The following is a 15,660-nucleotide window of genomic DNA, read 5'->3' as shown; positions in this document are numbered from 1 at the left end:
AAACATGAATTGATTTACCTACAGTATATGAATGGAAATATTAACTTTGCAGGGGTACCGCATGCTATATAGCACACAGAACAAGGGATATAACCTTGATTGCATAGTACTACAGTTATTGTGTGACATGACATACTGTATGTTGAACTGCCTGTTTAGGTTTGTGTGGCATATAATGTGTTTGGGGTACACTGTGTGGCATATATTGTGAATTGGGAGCACAGTGTGGCATATAATGTGAATTGGGGGGCACTGTGTGTCATATGTGTTTGGGGTACTGTGTGGCATATATTATGAATTGGGGGCACAATGTGACATATAATATGTTTGGTGGCCACTATGTGGCATATAACGTGTAAGCATCACTACTACTGTGTGGTATAACATGTATAATGAGTACTACTGTGTGGGCATAATGTGTAAGGCACATTACTACTGTGTAGGTGTAATGTGTAAGGGGCAACCCACTGCTTCACCCTCTGCTTCTCTCCTGTGTCACTATCTCCCCATCACCCTCTCTCTCTCCTGTCAGCCTCTGGTTCTCCAAGGCATCACTCTCTTCATATCATACCCAAAAGAGTTAAGACTGAAAATGGGAGGGGCAGGACTGTAAGTGGGAGAACCAATAAGTAGAGAGGGGAGGAGTCAGTATTAATTCTGAAACTCCCCCCTAAAAGTGAAGTCTAGAGCCGCCATTGTCTCTTGGGTGCAGAGTGTACAGTGGTGTAGGTGAGGGGGTCAAGCTATGTTCTTAACTGACAGCTCAGTGTACACATGTGTGAGGTGGCAACTCAAAGTTGGATACACATTCTGGTTGGATGCACAGACCTGTTCAGTGTCGCTCTGGTAGTTGTTCAGCGTGACTCTGCCTTTCTGGTGCTAGCTCCTGTTGTCAGCATCAACCTCCCTGCAGCCGCTCCTGCCATCTCTCTGCACCTGCAGCTCCCCAGCTAGCAATACACTTCAGACTCTCAGTGGCATCTGGTATGATCAGTATTCTTGTCCCGGCGTTCTCTCTCAGCGTTGGCCCCATCTTTCTCTCAGCTGCATCTGTAGCATGGCACACGGCCTCTCTCTAAGGGGCGCCTGTAGCGCTGCACATAGCTTCTCACAGCAGCCACTCTCCAGCATGCATTCCTCACACAGCTTCTCGGGCAGCACTGAATCATAGGCTCAGAAGGGGTTGGGTATGGGTGATTGGGTTGGGATACCGCCGGTCGTCATACCAACGCCGGGATCCCGGTGATTAGATTGGTGGCAGGGGTGGACACCCATGAGTGGGAATAGTCCCTGTCAGTCAGCATGCCAACTTTTGGGCTTTCCACCGGGAAGGATTCCGGCATCCCTATAGTAACCGCATCCCCTCAGAAGCTCTGACTCCTACAACAGTAGAAAGCTGCAAATTGCCCGGCAGGACCCACTGCTTAGGGTTACCATTGGGTACACTTGCCTCACCTGTATCTTCCTGCAGCACCAGTCTGTGTCCAGTGGGTACTAGAGTCTGGCAGCAGCTGGAACTGCCAGGTATCACATCTATAACCTAAAAAATGCAGTCAATACTTATCCTATTAAGGGGTATACTTGTTTATTAGTAAATTTAAAGGCGCACAATTAGTTACCAGTAGCTACAATGGAAATGCTAGTAAATACAAGGGGGCACAAAATTTATTTTATCTCCCTGGTACTCACAGCCAGGGGCACCAGAAGGGTACTTAGCACTGGGTCGGGTCTGCTAAGAAGCATGGACTGTTACAGGGTGGAGGAGGGTTTTTGTATTTTATTTTATTTATTTTACTTGCTAATGGCAGTTTGGGCTAAATTCATTACTATTTTGTGGTTCTGAACCCACCACACATCACCAGTAACTTCAGTTTCCACCTTTGAAACTGGAGAACTGTAAATCTAGATAATCTGAAGGCAAAATTGCAATTTCTGAACCACTAACAGAAACACAATGTAGTAAATTTCTCCCGATTTCATAATAAATTTAATGGGAATCCATGTTGCTCTTTGGAGAACTGTACTTCCATACACATTCTGGCCAATAAAAAAAAACCCCTGTAAACAAACCCTTTTTCATCTATATCTCATGATTAATATATACTATATACAGTAGAGTCTAATCCAGAGGCATCACAAGGGGGATGCCTTGAGTGCGGGTCATACCTGTGGTGTCACCCGTTCAGGGAGTGACACCAAAATGCTGGCTCCTCCGCAGTGACTGGGTGCTGGGTGCTGCAGTGTGACATTATCATTCAGCTCCTGGCTTCTGTCACTGAGGAGTAGCCAGAAGTGCAGCCAGTCTCCAAGGACAGCCCAGCATTTCCAGGAATGTTGGGCACGCCCTAGGGGTGCTATAACAGGAGCTCCATAAACAAGGCCACGCCCCCAGATTGAAGTGAGCACAGGCTTCCACAAGACCACACCCTCCTCCGAAAAAGAACATGCCCCCACAATGATGCAAAATCAAGGTGTCTGCAGGATGCATCAGATGTGCTTCATACTATACTGAGAGGTGAGCTGAACCATGAGACAGAAAAGTACCTTCCATACAGGTTTAATTTTTATGTTTGGTTTTTTTTTAATGGTTTCTGGTCAGCTTGCTACCCACAGCCACACACTACATAGATGAGCTTGAAAGCCAAAAGACAAAAAAATAAGACATTTTGGGGTATATCTAGTTTGGGTTTATAGAAATGAAGATGTGGTTCATAGCAACCAATTAGATCCTATTCATCATTTACTGTATCTAGCACCTTCTATAAGATACTAGCTAAAATCTGATTGGTTGCTATTAGCAACATCTCCACTTCTATAAACCCACACTTTAGTAAATATATCCCTAAGTGTGCAGCCACTTAGTTACTGGGATTGACCATTTCATACCCATGAGCACATTGATTAGTGCATGGTGCCAGTTATTTATCAGATTAGGGGGAGGTCTCCAGGCCATGATAAGTGAATGTCTGGGACTAGCTACCAATCAGAGTACAGGATGCTGCCACGTGGTCTGTACAATCTGCTGTGAGATAATGAGGTAGGGTTTTTCACTAAGGCAACCAGCATATTTGGGATTTTTGAGGGTCTCATCAGAAGCCCCAGATTGATCATTAGGAGACAATATTCCAAACCACTGCAACTCCATAGGGCCGTAACGAAGGAAGTGCAAGTTGTGCCCCCTAGGTGTGACACCATGACTTCACGGATTTAGGGTTGGGGCTGGCACAGGAAGCACAGTCACCCTGGAGCTGCTTTTCCAACTAGCCATGACCAAAAGTCAGAACAGGAGATTGATGGAGATATGGTGACATGGCAATCTGGATTTTACCTGGGCCCATACATGTTTGCTTACTACTCCACTATGAATGCATGTGGCCTAAAAATGTACTCTGTTTTCTACAAAACATACATTTTAATGTAAAAAAATGGTTCTAGAAAGGCGATTCTCTAGGCCAGGTGTAGTCAACCCTGGTACTCGAGAGCTACCAACAGTTAACGTTTTTCAGGTCTCCTCATACAATCACAAGTGAAGTAATTAGCTCCACCTGTGGATCTTTTAAACTGTGTCAGTGAATAATGAATACACCTGTGCTCCAGCTAGGTGGTCTGGAAAACGTGAACTGTTGGTAGCTCTCGAAGACCAGGGTTGGCTACCCCTGCTCTAGGCCCTGAGAAATAACATTTATCAGAGTGTAGGTGTCAGGACTGTGCGGGTGTTTAGCGCTAGTTTGCGGGACTTACCTATCCAGGTGCTAATAGTGCAGTGGCATGGCATGCGGGATCCTCATGGATGGTGGGTGAGACAGCAGAGGTCTCATCTATGACAGCGTTCAGTACTAGCTAGTGTAATGGTGGCCAGTATTTGGGGTAGTTTGGTGTGTGTATCATGTGACCAGAGTTCCTATGTATCTACATAATGTTGGAGACCATCAGATGACTGCCAGTATCCAATGGTCAGCCAGAGGTTATTCCTTGGCCATTCGGTGTGCAGTTATGCCTTTAAAGCCAGTCCAGCCCAGAGGTGAGTCGCCAGTGCAACAAGTCACTACTCCTGGAAGCTGCTTGTTACTGTGCTTCCTGCTGTGGTTTTTGGTTCTGCCTTGGTGCCTAGGGAACCCTTGTTAGCATTGTGCTCTGCTAGCGCTTGGTTGCACTCCAGTCCACCCAGCCTATACTGTTGTTATCACTGCTGACCACATCTGGTCTGGAGACATTCCGTATAGCTGGAACTGCTTGCACTCCAGCACATCCTATATAGTTGCAACTGCCCTGCATCCCAGTATATTCCATTTAGCTGGAACTGCTCCACACCTCAGTATATCCTATTTTACTGGAACTGCACCACATCTCAGTATATGCTGTATAAATGTATATCCTGTATATCCCGTTTAGCTGAAATTGCTCTGCATCCCAGTATATCCTGTATAGCTGGAACTGCTTCATACCTCAGCTCATCTAATACAGTTGGTTCTGTTCCACATTCCAGCATATCTAATATAGCTGTCTCTGCACCATGATCCAGCACAACTAGAGAATCTGGTGCAGCTCTACTTTCTAGCAACTAGTGCAACATCTCAGGTCTTACATAGTGTTCCTAGTGTCTAATACTTATCTGTTTGTGACGTCAGGCCTCCTGCATCTCCTAGTACATATTTCCCAATCTCAGTGTACATAAGAAGGAACTAAATGCTACCTCGTCATTCCAGCCACTAGTGAATCCTCCATTTTTTCCTCTCACCTTGTCGGTGACTAAAACTCATCAAGATCTGACAGTGGGAGGTTAGCAAGAGGTTGTTTTATTGTGTGGCTTGTTTCTGTAAATGTTCATCCTCTGTAAGTACTGATTGCAGTTGATGTTACTACACTCCTGCCCACAGCCGGCCCTAACCAATATGATGCCCTAGGCAAGATTTTGGATGGTGCCCCCTAGCACCACCACTTGTTCTGCTTATGACCCTGCACCCCTTTCCCATCACCATGAACCCTCACCAATAGCAGTCCTCATTTTGGTGCTCCTACCCCCTATATTTTAAATAGGAACAGTGCGCACATTCGGCACACAGCCCAAAAAGGGGCGTGTTTTTGCTGGCAAGGGGCATAGCCACACAATAGTACCCCCAATTCAAATTACGCCACACAGTAGTGCATCTTTATTCACATTTTATCATGCAATAGTGTCCCTAATTCACGTTGCATCACACAGTAGTACCAAGTTACCTTATAAACGTTACTCCTCACAGAAGTGTCCCTTATTCACATTACACCACACCATATTGTTCTTTATTCACATTACACCACACAATAGTGCCCTTTCTATACGTAACACTACACAGTAGAGCACCTTTATACACATAATGCCACACATTAGTAATGCCTTTATACACATAATACCACACAGTAATGCCCCTAACACATATGACACACATTATTGTCCTTATAAACATAATGTGCCTTACACATTAATCCAACCTTTATTAACGTCATTATACACATAATGCCCCATACACATATGCCGAACACTATTGCACAACACACCTACCCACACACAGCACTCACACGGCCGCTAACACTGTGACCTCTGCCTCTGCTTGGATACAGATGTGTCCTGATACATCTTGCCTCAATACACCATGCAGCAGGAGATGCCTGGAGTGAGTCAGCTGGCAGCTCTGCTAACGCCGGATGCATTTTTTATGAAAATTGTTTGCATTGCTATGTGGTTAGGATGCACAATCAGTTTCTGCTGATTAAAATGATAAGCAGCATGCCTATATTCTGTGTGCGACTGTGGCTGTATCAGCATACAAAATGCTACACACAGAATATAGGCATGCCGCATATCATTTTAATCAGCAGAAGCTGCTGGTGCCCCTAGGCATACCGAGTGCCCTAGGCATTTGCCTAGTTTGCCTATGCCTAGGACCGGCTCTGCTCCTGCCCAGGGTTGCAGTTACTGCAGACTCGCTGCTGCTAATCCTGACAACCTAAGGAGAAAATTACTATTACAGTATTTATCATTCTATGCTTGTATTATTATTATTATTATTATTATTATTATATCTGGTAATTACTGTAGTTGTTAATTATATGGGAGTTTCACCCTGTCCTTCTCTCTGTTTTCCAGGTGTGGTAGTCATAGCGTTTGTTGTCTGCTGGCTTCCATACCATGTGAGACGTTTGATGTTTTGTTACATTCCTGAGGAACTTTGGACAGAGTAAGTAAGAGGCTGAAAGTAAAACAATATATTTGTGGCAAATATTACAATCACTATGGTTTTTCTGTCAGTACTTGTGTTGAAAGTAACCAGCCCCTTCACGCATCCAATCTAACAGAACCTTAAAATCTTGCCCACGCACAGTTTTAGATTGAACCTTTACATTTAACCTGATTCCCAATAGGAAACCTATAAGACATCATGCATACTGTATGTAGGGGTGGTCTTCAGTTTGCCGGCTGTCGGGGTCCCAGCGCACAGTATACCAGCGCCGGTATCCTGACAGCCGGCATACGACACATTTTCTCCCCCTTGGAGGTCCACGATTTCCCTGGAGGGAGAATAGATAGTGTGGCGTGCGTAGTGAGCGCAGCGAGACTGCAAGGGACTCATTTGCGCTCACCCAGCTGTCGGTATGCCGGCGGTCAGGATTCTGGCGCCGGTATGCTGTGCGCTGGGACCCCGACAGCCGGCATACCATACTACACCCGTATGTAAGACTTAACCCTAATAACTACTGGTACTGCTCATACAGTCTTTGTAATGTATTACTTAAACCCCAAAGGTTGAGAATTGTATGACTTAGAATCCCAGAATCTCCATACAATCACTCGAAGGGCGAGATTTAAATGTTATCGCCCCCCACCCGCCTGAGATCACACCTGCCAGCAGCTATTCAGATGTTTCTGCCGACAGACGCGAAACCAGCATTTCAGCTCGCTTAAAGCTGAAATGCGCAAAAAGTGACCTGTTTGGGCGCCCAAACGGGACTTTTTACATCGCGCCCAATAGTTTAGTTGGGTTTAGCCACTTTAAGCAGCTAAACTCGACTGCTATGGGCGCGATCAGTGTAGGAACGGGGGACATTTGTATATCGCCCCCTGCAATCTCTCATCACTTTAGATCGGGGGCGATAACATTTCAATCTCGCCCTAACTGCTTGAGAGCAGTATGACTGAAACACATCATCCACGCCCTACTAATAGCCTAACTGTAATTCTATGTGTACCAATACCCATTGTGCTAGTGAACACCTCCTATGCTTTGTTTTATTTCAAGACTAGCTGCTCTACTCGTTCTTCGCACGGGAGTTTCTGATTTTCACGGTTGTAAATATAAATGAGTGTCAAAAATGTGGTAAATCTATAGAGATGTAAATTTGTAAAGCCTTAATGTAAGTAAATATTAATCCATGTTTCTTGGTGTTACCCGAGGTGCACCCGTAGCAGATACAGTAAAAAGTGAAAAAAGCATTTTTGTAGTTTATGAAATTATACACACTGGAGGTATGTATAATTTTTGATCCGATTCTCCGTTTGGGCGTTATCAGTCATGCAACGCAAGCCACGCATCAGTAATGACGTCATTATGTCAACCCCCTGTTCAGCACCTTAGGAGAGGTTCATTAAAATCATAATGACCTAGTTTTCCTATTTCCCACCAAAAGAATACCTATGTTAAATTTCATCTTCCTAACATATCGGGAAGTAAGAGAATTAGTGATGAGTCAGTCAGTCAGTGAGCGAGTGAGTGAGGGCTTTCGCATAGATAGATAGATAGATAGATAGATAGATAGATAGATAGATAGATAGATAGATAGATAGATAGATAGATAGATATGAACAACCAAATGTGTGGATTAACCATACTACTGTATCTACTTTGCATGATATAAATTACATTTTTAAAGTAACTCTAACCCTAGATTTTCTTTTTATTTTGAACGTGTGAAAAGTAAATATTAATAAATGGATATATAAATATATATAAGCCGTTACCTAAATTCTATGATGATACTTGTAAACTCACCATTCAGTACAGTTGCTGTTTGACTTTTCTTCTGCATAATCAATTTATCTCTGCCCTTTGTACCCTGTATGGGTGATGGTTATTTCACAATACAATACAGGTTGAGTATCCCTTATCCAAAATGCTTGGGACCAGAGGAATTTTGGATATGGGATTTTTCCGTATTTTGGAATAATTGCATACCATACTGAGATATCATGGTGATGAGACCTAAATATAAGCACAGAATGAATTTATGTTACATATACACCTTATACACACAGCCTGAAGGTAATTTTAAGCCAATATTTTTTATAACTTTGTGCATTAAAGAAAGTGTGTGTACATTCACACAATTCATTTATGTTTCATATACACCTTATACACACAGCCTGAAAGTCATTTAATACAATATTTTTTATAACTTTGAGTATTAAACAAAGTTTGAGTACATTGAGCTATCAGAAAACAAAGGTTTCACTATCTCACTCTCACTCAAAAAAGTCTGTATTTTGGAATATTCCGTATTTCGGAATATTTGAATATGGGTTACTCAACCTGTAGCTAGTAAATGTAGCCTTATAGCTGATATATGCATTGTATTATTAAGTGATTAGGAGCATGGTCAGGTCCATGAAGGACAGAAAATATGACAGTGTACAATAATGTAACTTTGCTCATATCTAACATGGTGGCTAGCAATAGACTATATCATATTATTGCATATTATATATATATATATATATATATATATATATAGAGAGAGAGAGAGAGAGAGAGAGAGAGAGAGAGAGAGAAAGAGAAAGAGAGAGAAAGCAATGTCCTTATAGAGAGGGGTACATCCACTCCCAATAATAAAGGAACAGGCGGCACTCCAAGGGTCTTATGAAAAACAAAGTTATATTCAAAACAATAAATCAAGTAAGTGGCATATTATGGCCAACGTTTCAGCGCCACGCAGGGCGCTTTTTTCAAGGCAATATGCTATGAAACAAAAACAAAAAAAACATATCAGTGAAGACATACCTTATATGTGTCAGAAGGACTCGTGTCACGCCGTGGAACTGCGGGAGCCGGTGTCCAGCGGGGTTTCCGGTAGATGTGGCCATTACGTCACCAGGAAGTTACATCACTGGTAACTAGGCAACCGCGGGGCGTCCCGGCTGGCGCTGTCAGCGCTGGTCCTGGCGGAAAAGAGTCAAGAGTGCAATAATAAACAAAGGGCAAAGTGAGAGTGAACATGTACAAAAATGCATTCACATTTCCTTCACAAAGCAGCGTATTGGTGAACACACAGTGTGCCTGTGTGATGTCTCGTGGGATACTGTGAAAAAAAGGGCATGTGCCCCAATGCTGCATGATGAAAGAAGTGAATATGATAAAACTTGTTAAAATCAATAACATCAGCAAGAACACCGGCCATATATAAATGCCTACTAAATGCAGATGAAAAAATACTAATTACCCTGGATACTGGTATTAATGTACTAAACAGCTCGAGGGAATCTGACACCAAAATGATCCCAAAGATAAAGATATGCAAACTACTATATCAATGTGTACATATATAAACACCTACTGAAAATAGATGTAAAACACCTGCTCCATGCAAATGGGAGAGATGTTAGACAACCTTAACATAATAATGCATAGTTGGCACCCCCCCTGGATTCAGGTCTAACTGGCAATCTGCCTACATGGTGACCTGTACTCAAATATGAAGGACTCTGTTATAGCTGCAAATGATAAGTCCAATTTAGACGAAAAAGTCTGGCAACCAAGCCGTAGACCTAGCGTGCAGCCTAGCAACGGGACGACAGAAGCGGAGAGGCGCCGCGGATGACGTAGTTCCCGCGAGACGCCGGAACCCCCCGGCGCCCGGAACGGCTGAAGGCGCGGGTGATGCTCCTCCTCACAGGTGAGTATTCCAATGCGTTATAAGGTAAGGCGGGTTCACTTCCACTTTATCACTCCTTGACAAAGGGGCTACGGGCCCCGAAACGTTGGACATGACACTGTGATTTCTGATATAAATTTTGAATTTTGCACAAGACCTGGAGTGACGCAGTTTTTCCCTTGCTATGATCTAAATACATAACGGAGGGCACCCAGGCTAATGACCCAGGAAGGACCAGGAGTGCCGGGCATCACAGCGATATATATATACATATATATATATATAATATTATTATTATTATTATTATTATTATTATTATTATTATATAGTCCAGTCCCTCCCTTTTTTCCTCTATATTTGTGTATATATTGTACACTTGAATGCAAGGTCATTTCACTTTAGTAATGGCACCCCTTCTATCTACCTTCAAGTGTTTTAATTAGAAAAGGTTCCTACATTGCTGACCACACATTAATAAGGGCTTTATTTGAAGATAAGACCTAGATACATTTATATAATATGATAGGTTTAGGAATGTTAGAGACCCATGTAATGAAGTCACCTGGTCGCAGTGCATGGGCCCACATATTTGCGCAAATGTGTGCTAAGAACTTCACTTATACTCCATGTTAATTGTGAGGGTATATCAAAATAATTTTTGCTATCAGTGTTCTTAGTGCTTAGAGCAGAGGTTCTCAAACTCGGTCCTCGGGGGCACACACAGTGCATGTTTTGCAGGTAACCCAGCAGGTGCACAGGTGTATTAATTACTCACTGACACATTTTAAAAGGTCCACAGGTGGAGCTAATTATTTCACTTGCGATTCTGTGAGGAGACCTGCAAAACATGCACTGTGTGTGCCCCCGAGGACCGAGTTTGAGAACCTCTGGCTTAGAGTGTGCATCTGCATTTCTGTTCCCTCGCCTTGAGAAGTATTATTTCTCTTACTAACAATATGTTTTTCTTTCAGTAGTATCAAAGTCTTTGTGCTTACAGTATGTTTTACAGCCATTAAATGACAGCTATCTGTACACTCTACCCCATCTGTGTCACCCCTATTCTGCCTGCCCCTCCCCTTCAGATTGTAAGCTCTCACGAGCAGGGCCCTCAACCCCTCATGTGCTTTTCCTTTTACTTAAACTATCTGCGACAGCACCAAATCCCGTGGTTTTCTGCCACCCTGCTACTTATGTCAGTGTCATCTGCTGATGTAGCTATGTTTATTTACCCTGTACTTGTCCTGTATTGTCTTCACCTGTAAGTCACTATTGTCCTGTTTTGGTTATTTTGTTTGTGTACTCTGTAATTGGGCGTTGCGGATCCCTTGTGGTGCCATATAAATAAAGGATAATAATAATAATAATATAATTATATATTAATAGCGGAATGAAGACTTTTATGAGTTATTTCTATGAAGCCGTTGTCTGAGCAGGTCGCATTATATACCAAATTAAAGCTCTTGTTCCGTAGATTTGCAGCATTGTATTGGCATTGTGATCGGCTGTTCATTTTGGAGTTATGCGGAGTTAAAAAAAAACGTCCGCCAGCCAATTACACTGCATCACTACTGAGCTCTTTGAAAATGTGACAGTTAGTCAACTGCCTGTGCACCTGAAACCGGGCACATCAGCTAGCTATTATTATTTTTTATTATTATTATTATTATTATTATTATTATTATTATTATTATATCTAAAGATATATTATAAATTATATATGTATATTATATATTCTCCTTTACTAGGCACAAGTAAGCAAAGACAGTTTTAGATTACAGTCCCTTTAATACACAGAGTCAGATTTTGTACCAGGTACAGTATAAAACAATTACTTCTACCACATGACTTCACCAGTATATATTTAAAGTTTTTTTCACCTTGGTAATAAGTGAGATCTCAAAGCTTCTGTCTGCTAATCCTGAATGCACCAGCTGGCAGCTGAATTATTGAACACTATACTCAGTGACTGTGTTAACAGCCTGCTGAGCCCCTCTATATAAACAGGCAGTGAAAACGTTTGTGGTGCCCCTTCAGAATTGCTCTGCCATGCCTTCAAGCTACTCCTGCAAATGCTGTCACTTACACTTTGCCAATTACAAGGTCAAGTATTGTAAAATATGAGTTGAGACCGAGCAAAAGTGGACAGGAGCCAGTTCCGGACTGATTACTCCTTATTTTATGCCTCTGTTTACTGAGCCTGCTTATAAGCACAATTAATTACTGTGATTCTATAATAACTGGCTGCAGCAGAGAGTGGAGGCAGATTTCCAAAGTGCGGCAAGCATATTCATCAGATTATTTGGAATTTATTTGTTTCTTATCTAATCCAAGTGCAACAGTACATTCATTATTTGCAAATTATTAGAACTGATGTTGGTTAAGCAATGACACTTAGGCCAAGCTCACGTAAATAAAAATCCAGATAAACACACTCCGAGTAAGAGAACTTACAACAGTGTAATAACTGGATGTAGATCCACTAGCATACGGTTATAAAAGCATAGGAACGTTTTGTGACATTTTCATTGATGCTGATAGCTAATTTGTTATCCACATATAAAAGCTTATTAGTGTCTGTAGAGAATTAAATTAGGATTTGCAAAGTTATAAAGAGTTTTTTAAAAGGGTACCCCCCTTCAGGTGACTTAGGTTTATTAGCAATGTCCTCAAGCAACATTTGCGTGCACTGCTTTATCTTTTTGCTATCCTACTGTGCTTTTCAGTCACGTAATTTAATCATCAGGCAGAGTTGTTTATGGGGGAGGGTTAGGGTTGGGCACTAGAGGAGGGGGGCTGTAACCGCCACCCCCTGAGTCTTAGCCCTAGTCACCACCCTTATAATTTTAGCCCTAGCCGCTACCCCAGGCAGGTTAGGTTTAGGGAAGGGGTAAAATAATTACCCCGTCCCCGTTTGGCATTCTCAATGTTGGGATGCCGGTGTCAGTCATGGATCCGGGATCCCATACTAAACTCGCTTCAACACTGATTTTTTTATAACTAAAATTTAGACCCAAAAAGAAAAAAAAGTGCTACTTCTGTGAACCCATGCCTCAGTACCACCACATTAAAAGCACTGCTACCTACACCTCACTGTGTGATCTGTCCTTCATATATCCTTACAGTTGCATAGAGTTAAAAAGACATTGCTACAATATACAGTCCAGGGTGATCCTCAGGCAGTGTAGATGGACTATGATGGTTAAGCCAGGACATTACATTCAATTTGTGGCCATTTTACTGACATCTTCCTTGAGTGTATTACTTGTTACATCATGTTAATTTGCTGCATATAGAAAGGATCACTCGTTGATAAATATTCTCCATAGATGACAAAAGCACAAATTCTGCAACGACTACACGCCAAAAAAGCACAAATGCAGTATCTGATAAAAGGAGCATTGTGCAATCTTTCTTTTAACGTTATATATTGATTTGTAGCTACTTTCATGCATTTTCTGCTAAATAAAAACCAGATGATCAGTGTACAGGGATAGTTTTGATCCAGCATCCATATTTAAAAAAATTTTACCATTCAGTAATTTTTAATATAAGTGCTAGTAGTAAAAGTACCTGCACCTTGTTTTCTGAGTGCTGGTATCCTTTTTCTTAGACAAAAAGAGCTGCTCATGTTTGAGAAGAAGCACATAACTGTAAATGGGCTGATTCTGTGTTGGGAGCAAAGCAAAAAAGCAAGTAACTTTGCATCTGGTGCAATGTAACTGGTGCAAACACATTTATTATTTATTATTTTTGTATGTAGGGTAAATGCTGGCTAATTTTGCATGTAGCCCATAAATGCTGGACAGCTTTAACTTGAAACTGCATTTTAGATCTACGTTTGGACACTCCCCACCCAAATCGAAGGGGTATATCCAATTGGGTGCAAAGTTTTGGGCGCACAAAAACCTTGCGGACCTCGCACCCAACTTTGGCTTACTGCGGATATGTGAACTCCTGGTAACCGCGGTATCCAGGTTTTTGCTGCTGAAATCTCACAGGGCAAGCTCAGAAATCACTGCAGCTCAGTTTCTCTCCTTCAATGAATAGGAAAAACCCCATGGCTGTGGGAAAAACCCTGCACCGTGAGGTTTTTAAAAAAATATGTGCACAATTAAATATGCCCCTTAATATCTCTGCACATGTTACATCTGCCCCACCTGCAGTGTAATATGTATGTTTTTTAATTTTGTTCCCAAATCAGAATCCACCCCAAACTGCACACAGGTTTTATGTCATATCACATGATCTAACATCACATGGCAATGTCATATTAAACAGTCTAAAGTAGGATGGGAATAAACTGTAGAGCATGGTTTACTTCTTATAATTACTGCTCATAGATGCATTCTTTAGAAGCCCAGGTATACAAGCTGTGAGCTCAGTACTAGAATTCAATTGTTTTATGTGCATTCATTGTGGCGAACAAAATGGAACACATTATGGAACATCAGAGCCATATTGTGCAACCAGGCTTATTCTAAGTTATTGGACTTTCTGTGTCTGTAACGACTTTATATATACTCACCTTAATATTTTGTTTTGTAATTCTGCAGTGAACTGAACGATTTCTACCACTACTTCTACATGCTGACCAACGTTCTGTTCTACGTGAGCTCCACTGTCAACCCCATCCTTTACAACCTGGTATCTGCAAACTTCCGACAGATCTTTGTCTCCACGCTCAGTTTTTTATGCCCACCATGGAGAAGGAAGAAGAAGCATCCGGCTTTCACCAGAAAGTCCAACAGTATCTCCAGCACTAACCACACATTCTCCACCCAAGTCACCAGGGAGACTTCTTACTGAGGAGAGAGGAAATCTGTCATTCAACACTTCCATAACCTGGTTACCTGCAATCTTGTACGCAATCTTCTCAAAATCCTTGTTTTTCATTGTCAAAAATTTGTGGTACATCCTTGCTAGTATGTGCACTCTATACATCACCCTTGTTCAGAAGGTCAACTTGAGCCCATGATGTTTTGAAATTCCACCAAGTGATGCATGAATTATGAATATCTATGTCATTACATCACAGTGGTCTTCACATCTATGTGACAGTAGCTCTAAGCAGAAGGATTGCCATCTGACAAATTTGCACTGTTTCTCTCGAAGAAGATGATGGATGTTATTATATTTTAACTATAGTCTTATAATTTATCACTGCTGGTATATTGTGAATATTACAAAGGCTCTAAATGTAAGAAATCAGGGGATCCTTCCATGAGGAGCAACAAAACAGTGATTGCCAAAGTCCTCCTAGTGGACTTCTGTATCTCCTGCTTCAAGCAGAAGAAGTTCACATGAGTGAAACTGTGATAGAAAATCTAGACTTTTAAGATTATCACCCGAGTGGGGTCATTTATGTTTTATATGGAAAAAGCTAGAAATGGGTACTGATGCTTCATTTGTTACACTTGGTGAGTTTGGTAAGCTCGGTGAATAACTAAAGTAATGTAGAACTTTTTGGAAAAGTGCCATATTGGAGAATGGGGGTGGGGGTGGTAGTGGGGGGGAGGGATGAGTTTACTTTCTAATTAGTAATAATTATTTTATGTTGAAATATAAGCTGGGAAATAAACCAAATGGGACTTTATTTTATATCAGAGGAAGATAAGAAATAACCCGCAGGCAGAGACGTTCGCTCCTCAGTACACAGACAGATGGTGACAGAGTTCTCTACTGCATCTGCCTTGCCATGCGTTACCCTGAATGTCAGACTTCTGTAAACAAGCACTGACTGAGGAAGATTGAGGCTTGTAA

The 15,660-nt window shown here is 41.8% G+C and overlaps 1 protein-coding gene across 1 annotated transcript in view; it reads left to right on the top strand.

The window, feature by feature from the left end:
* NTSR1 (neurotensin receptor 1) overlaps nt 1-15,386 on the top strand; it is a 311,359-nt gene extending 295,973 nt beyond the window's left edge. Inside the window, exons 3-4 of the mRNA XM_063959290.1 lie at nt 6,125-6,215; nt 14,454-15,386. Coding sequence (XP_063815360.1) covers nt 6,125-6,215; nt 14,454-14,706 — 344 coding nt within the window. The 3' untranslated portion in view covers nt 14,707-15,386. The remainder of the gene's footprint in view (nt 1-6,124; nt 6,216-14,453) is intronic.
* The last annotated feature ends 274 nt before the right edge of the window (nt 15,387-15,660 follow it).

Source organism: Pseudophryne corroboree, chromosome 3 (genome assembly GCF_028390025.1).
Source record: "Pseudophryne corroboree isolate aPseCor3 chromosome 3, aPseCor3.hap2, whole genome shotgun sequence".
Lineage (NCBI taxonomy): Eukaryota > Metazoa > Chordata > Amphibia > Anura > Myobatrachidae > Pseudophryne > Pseudophryne corroboree.
This window is presented reverse-complemented; position numbering and strand designations above follow the sequence as displayed.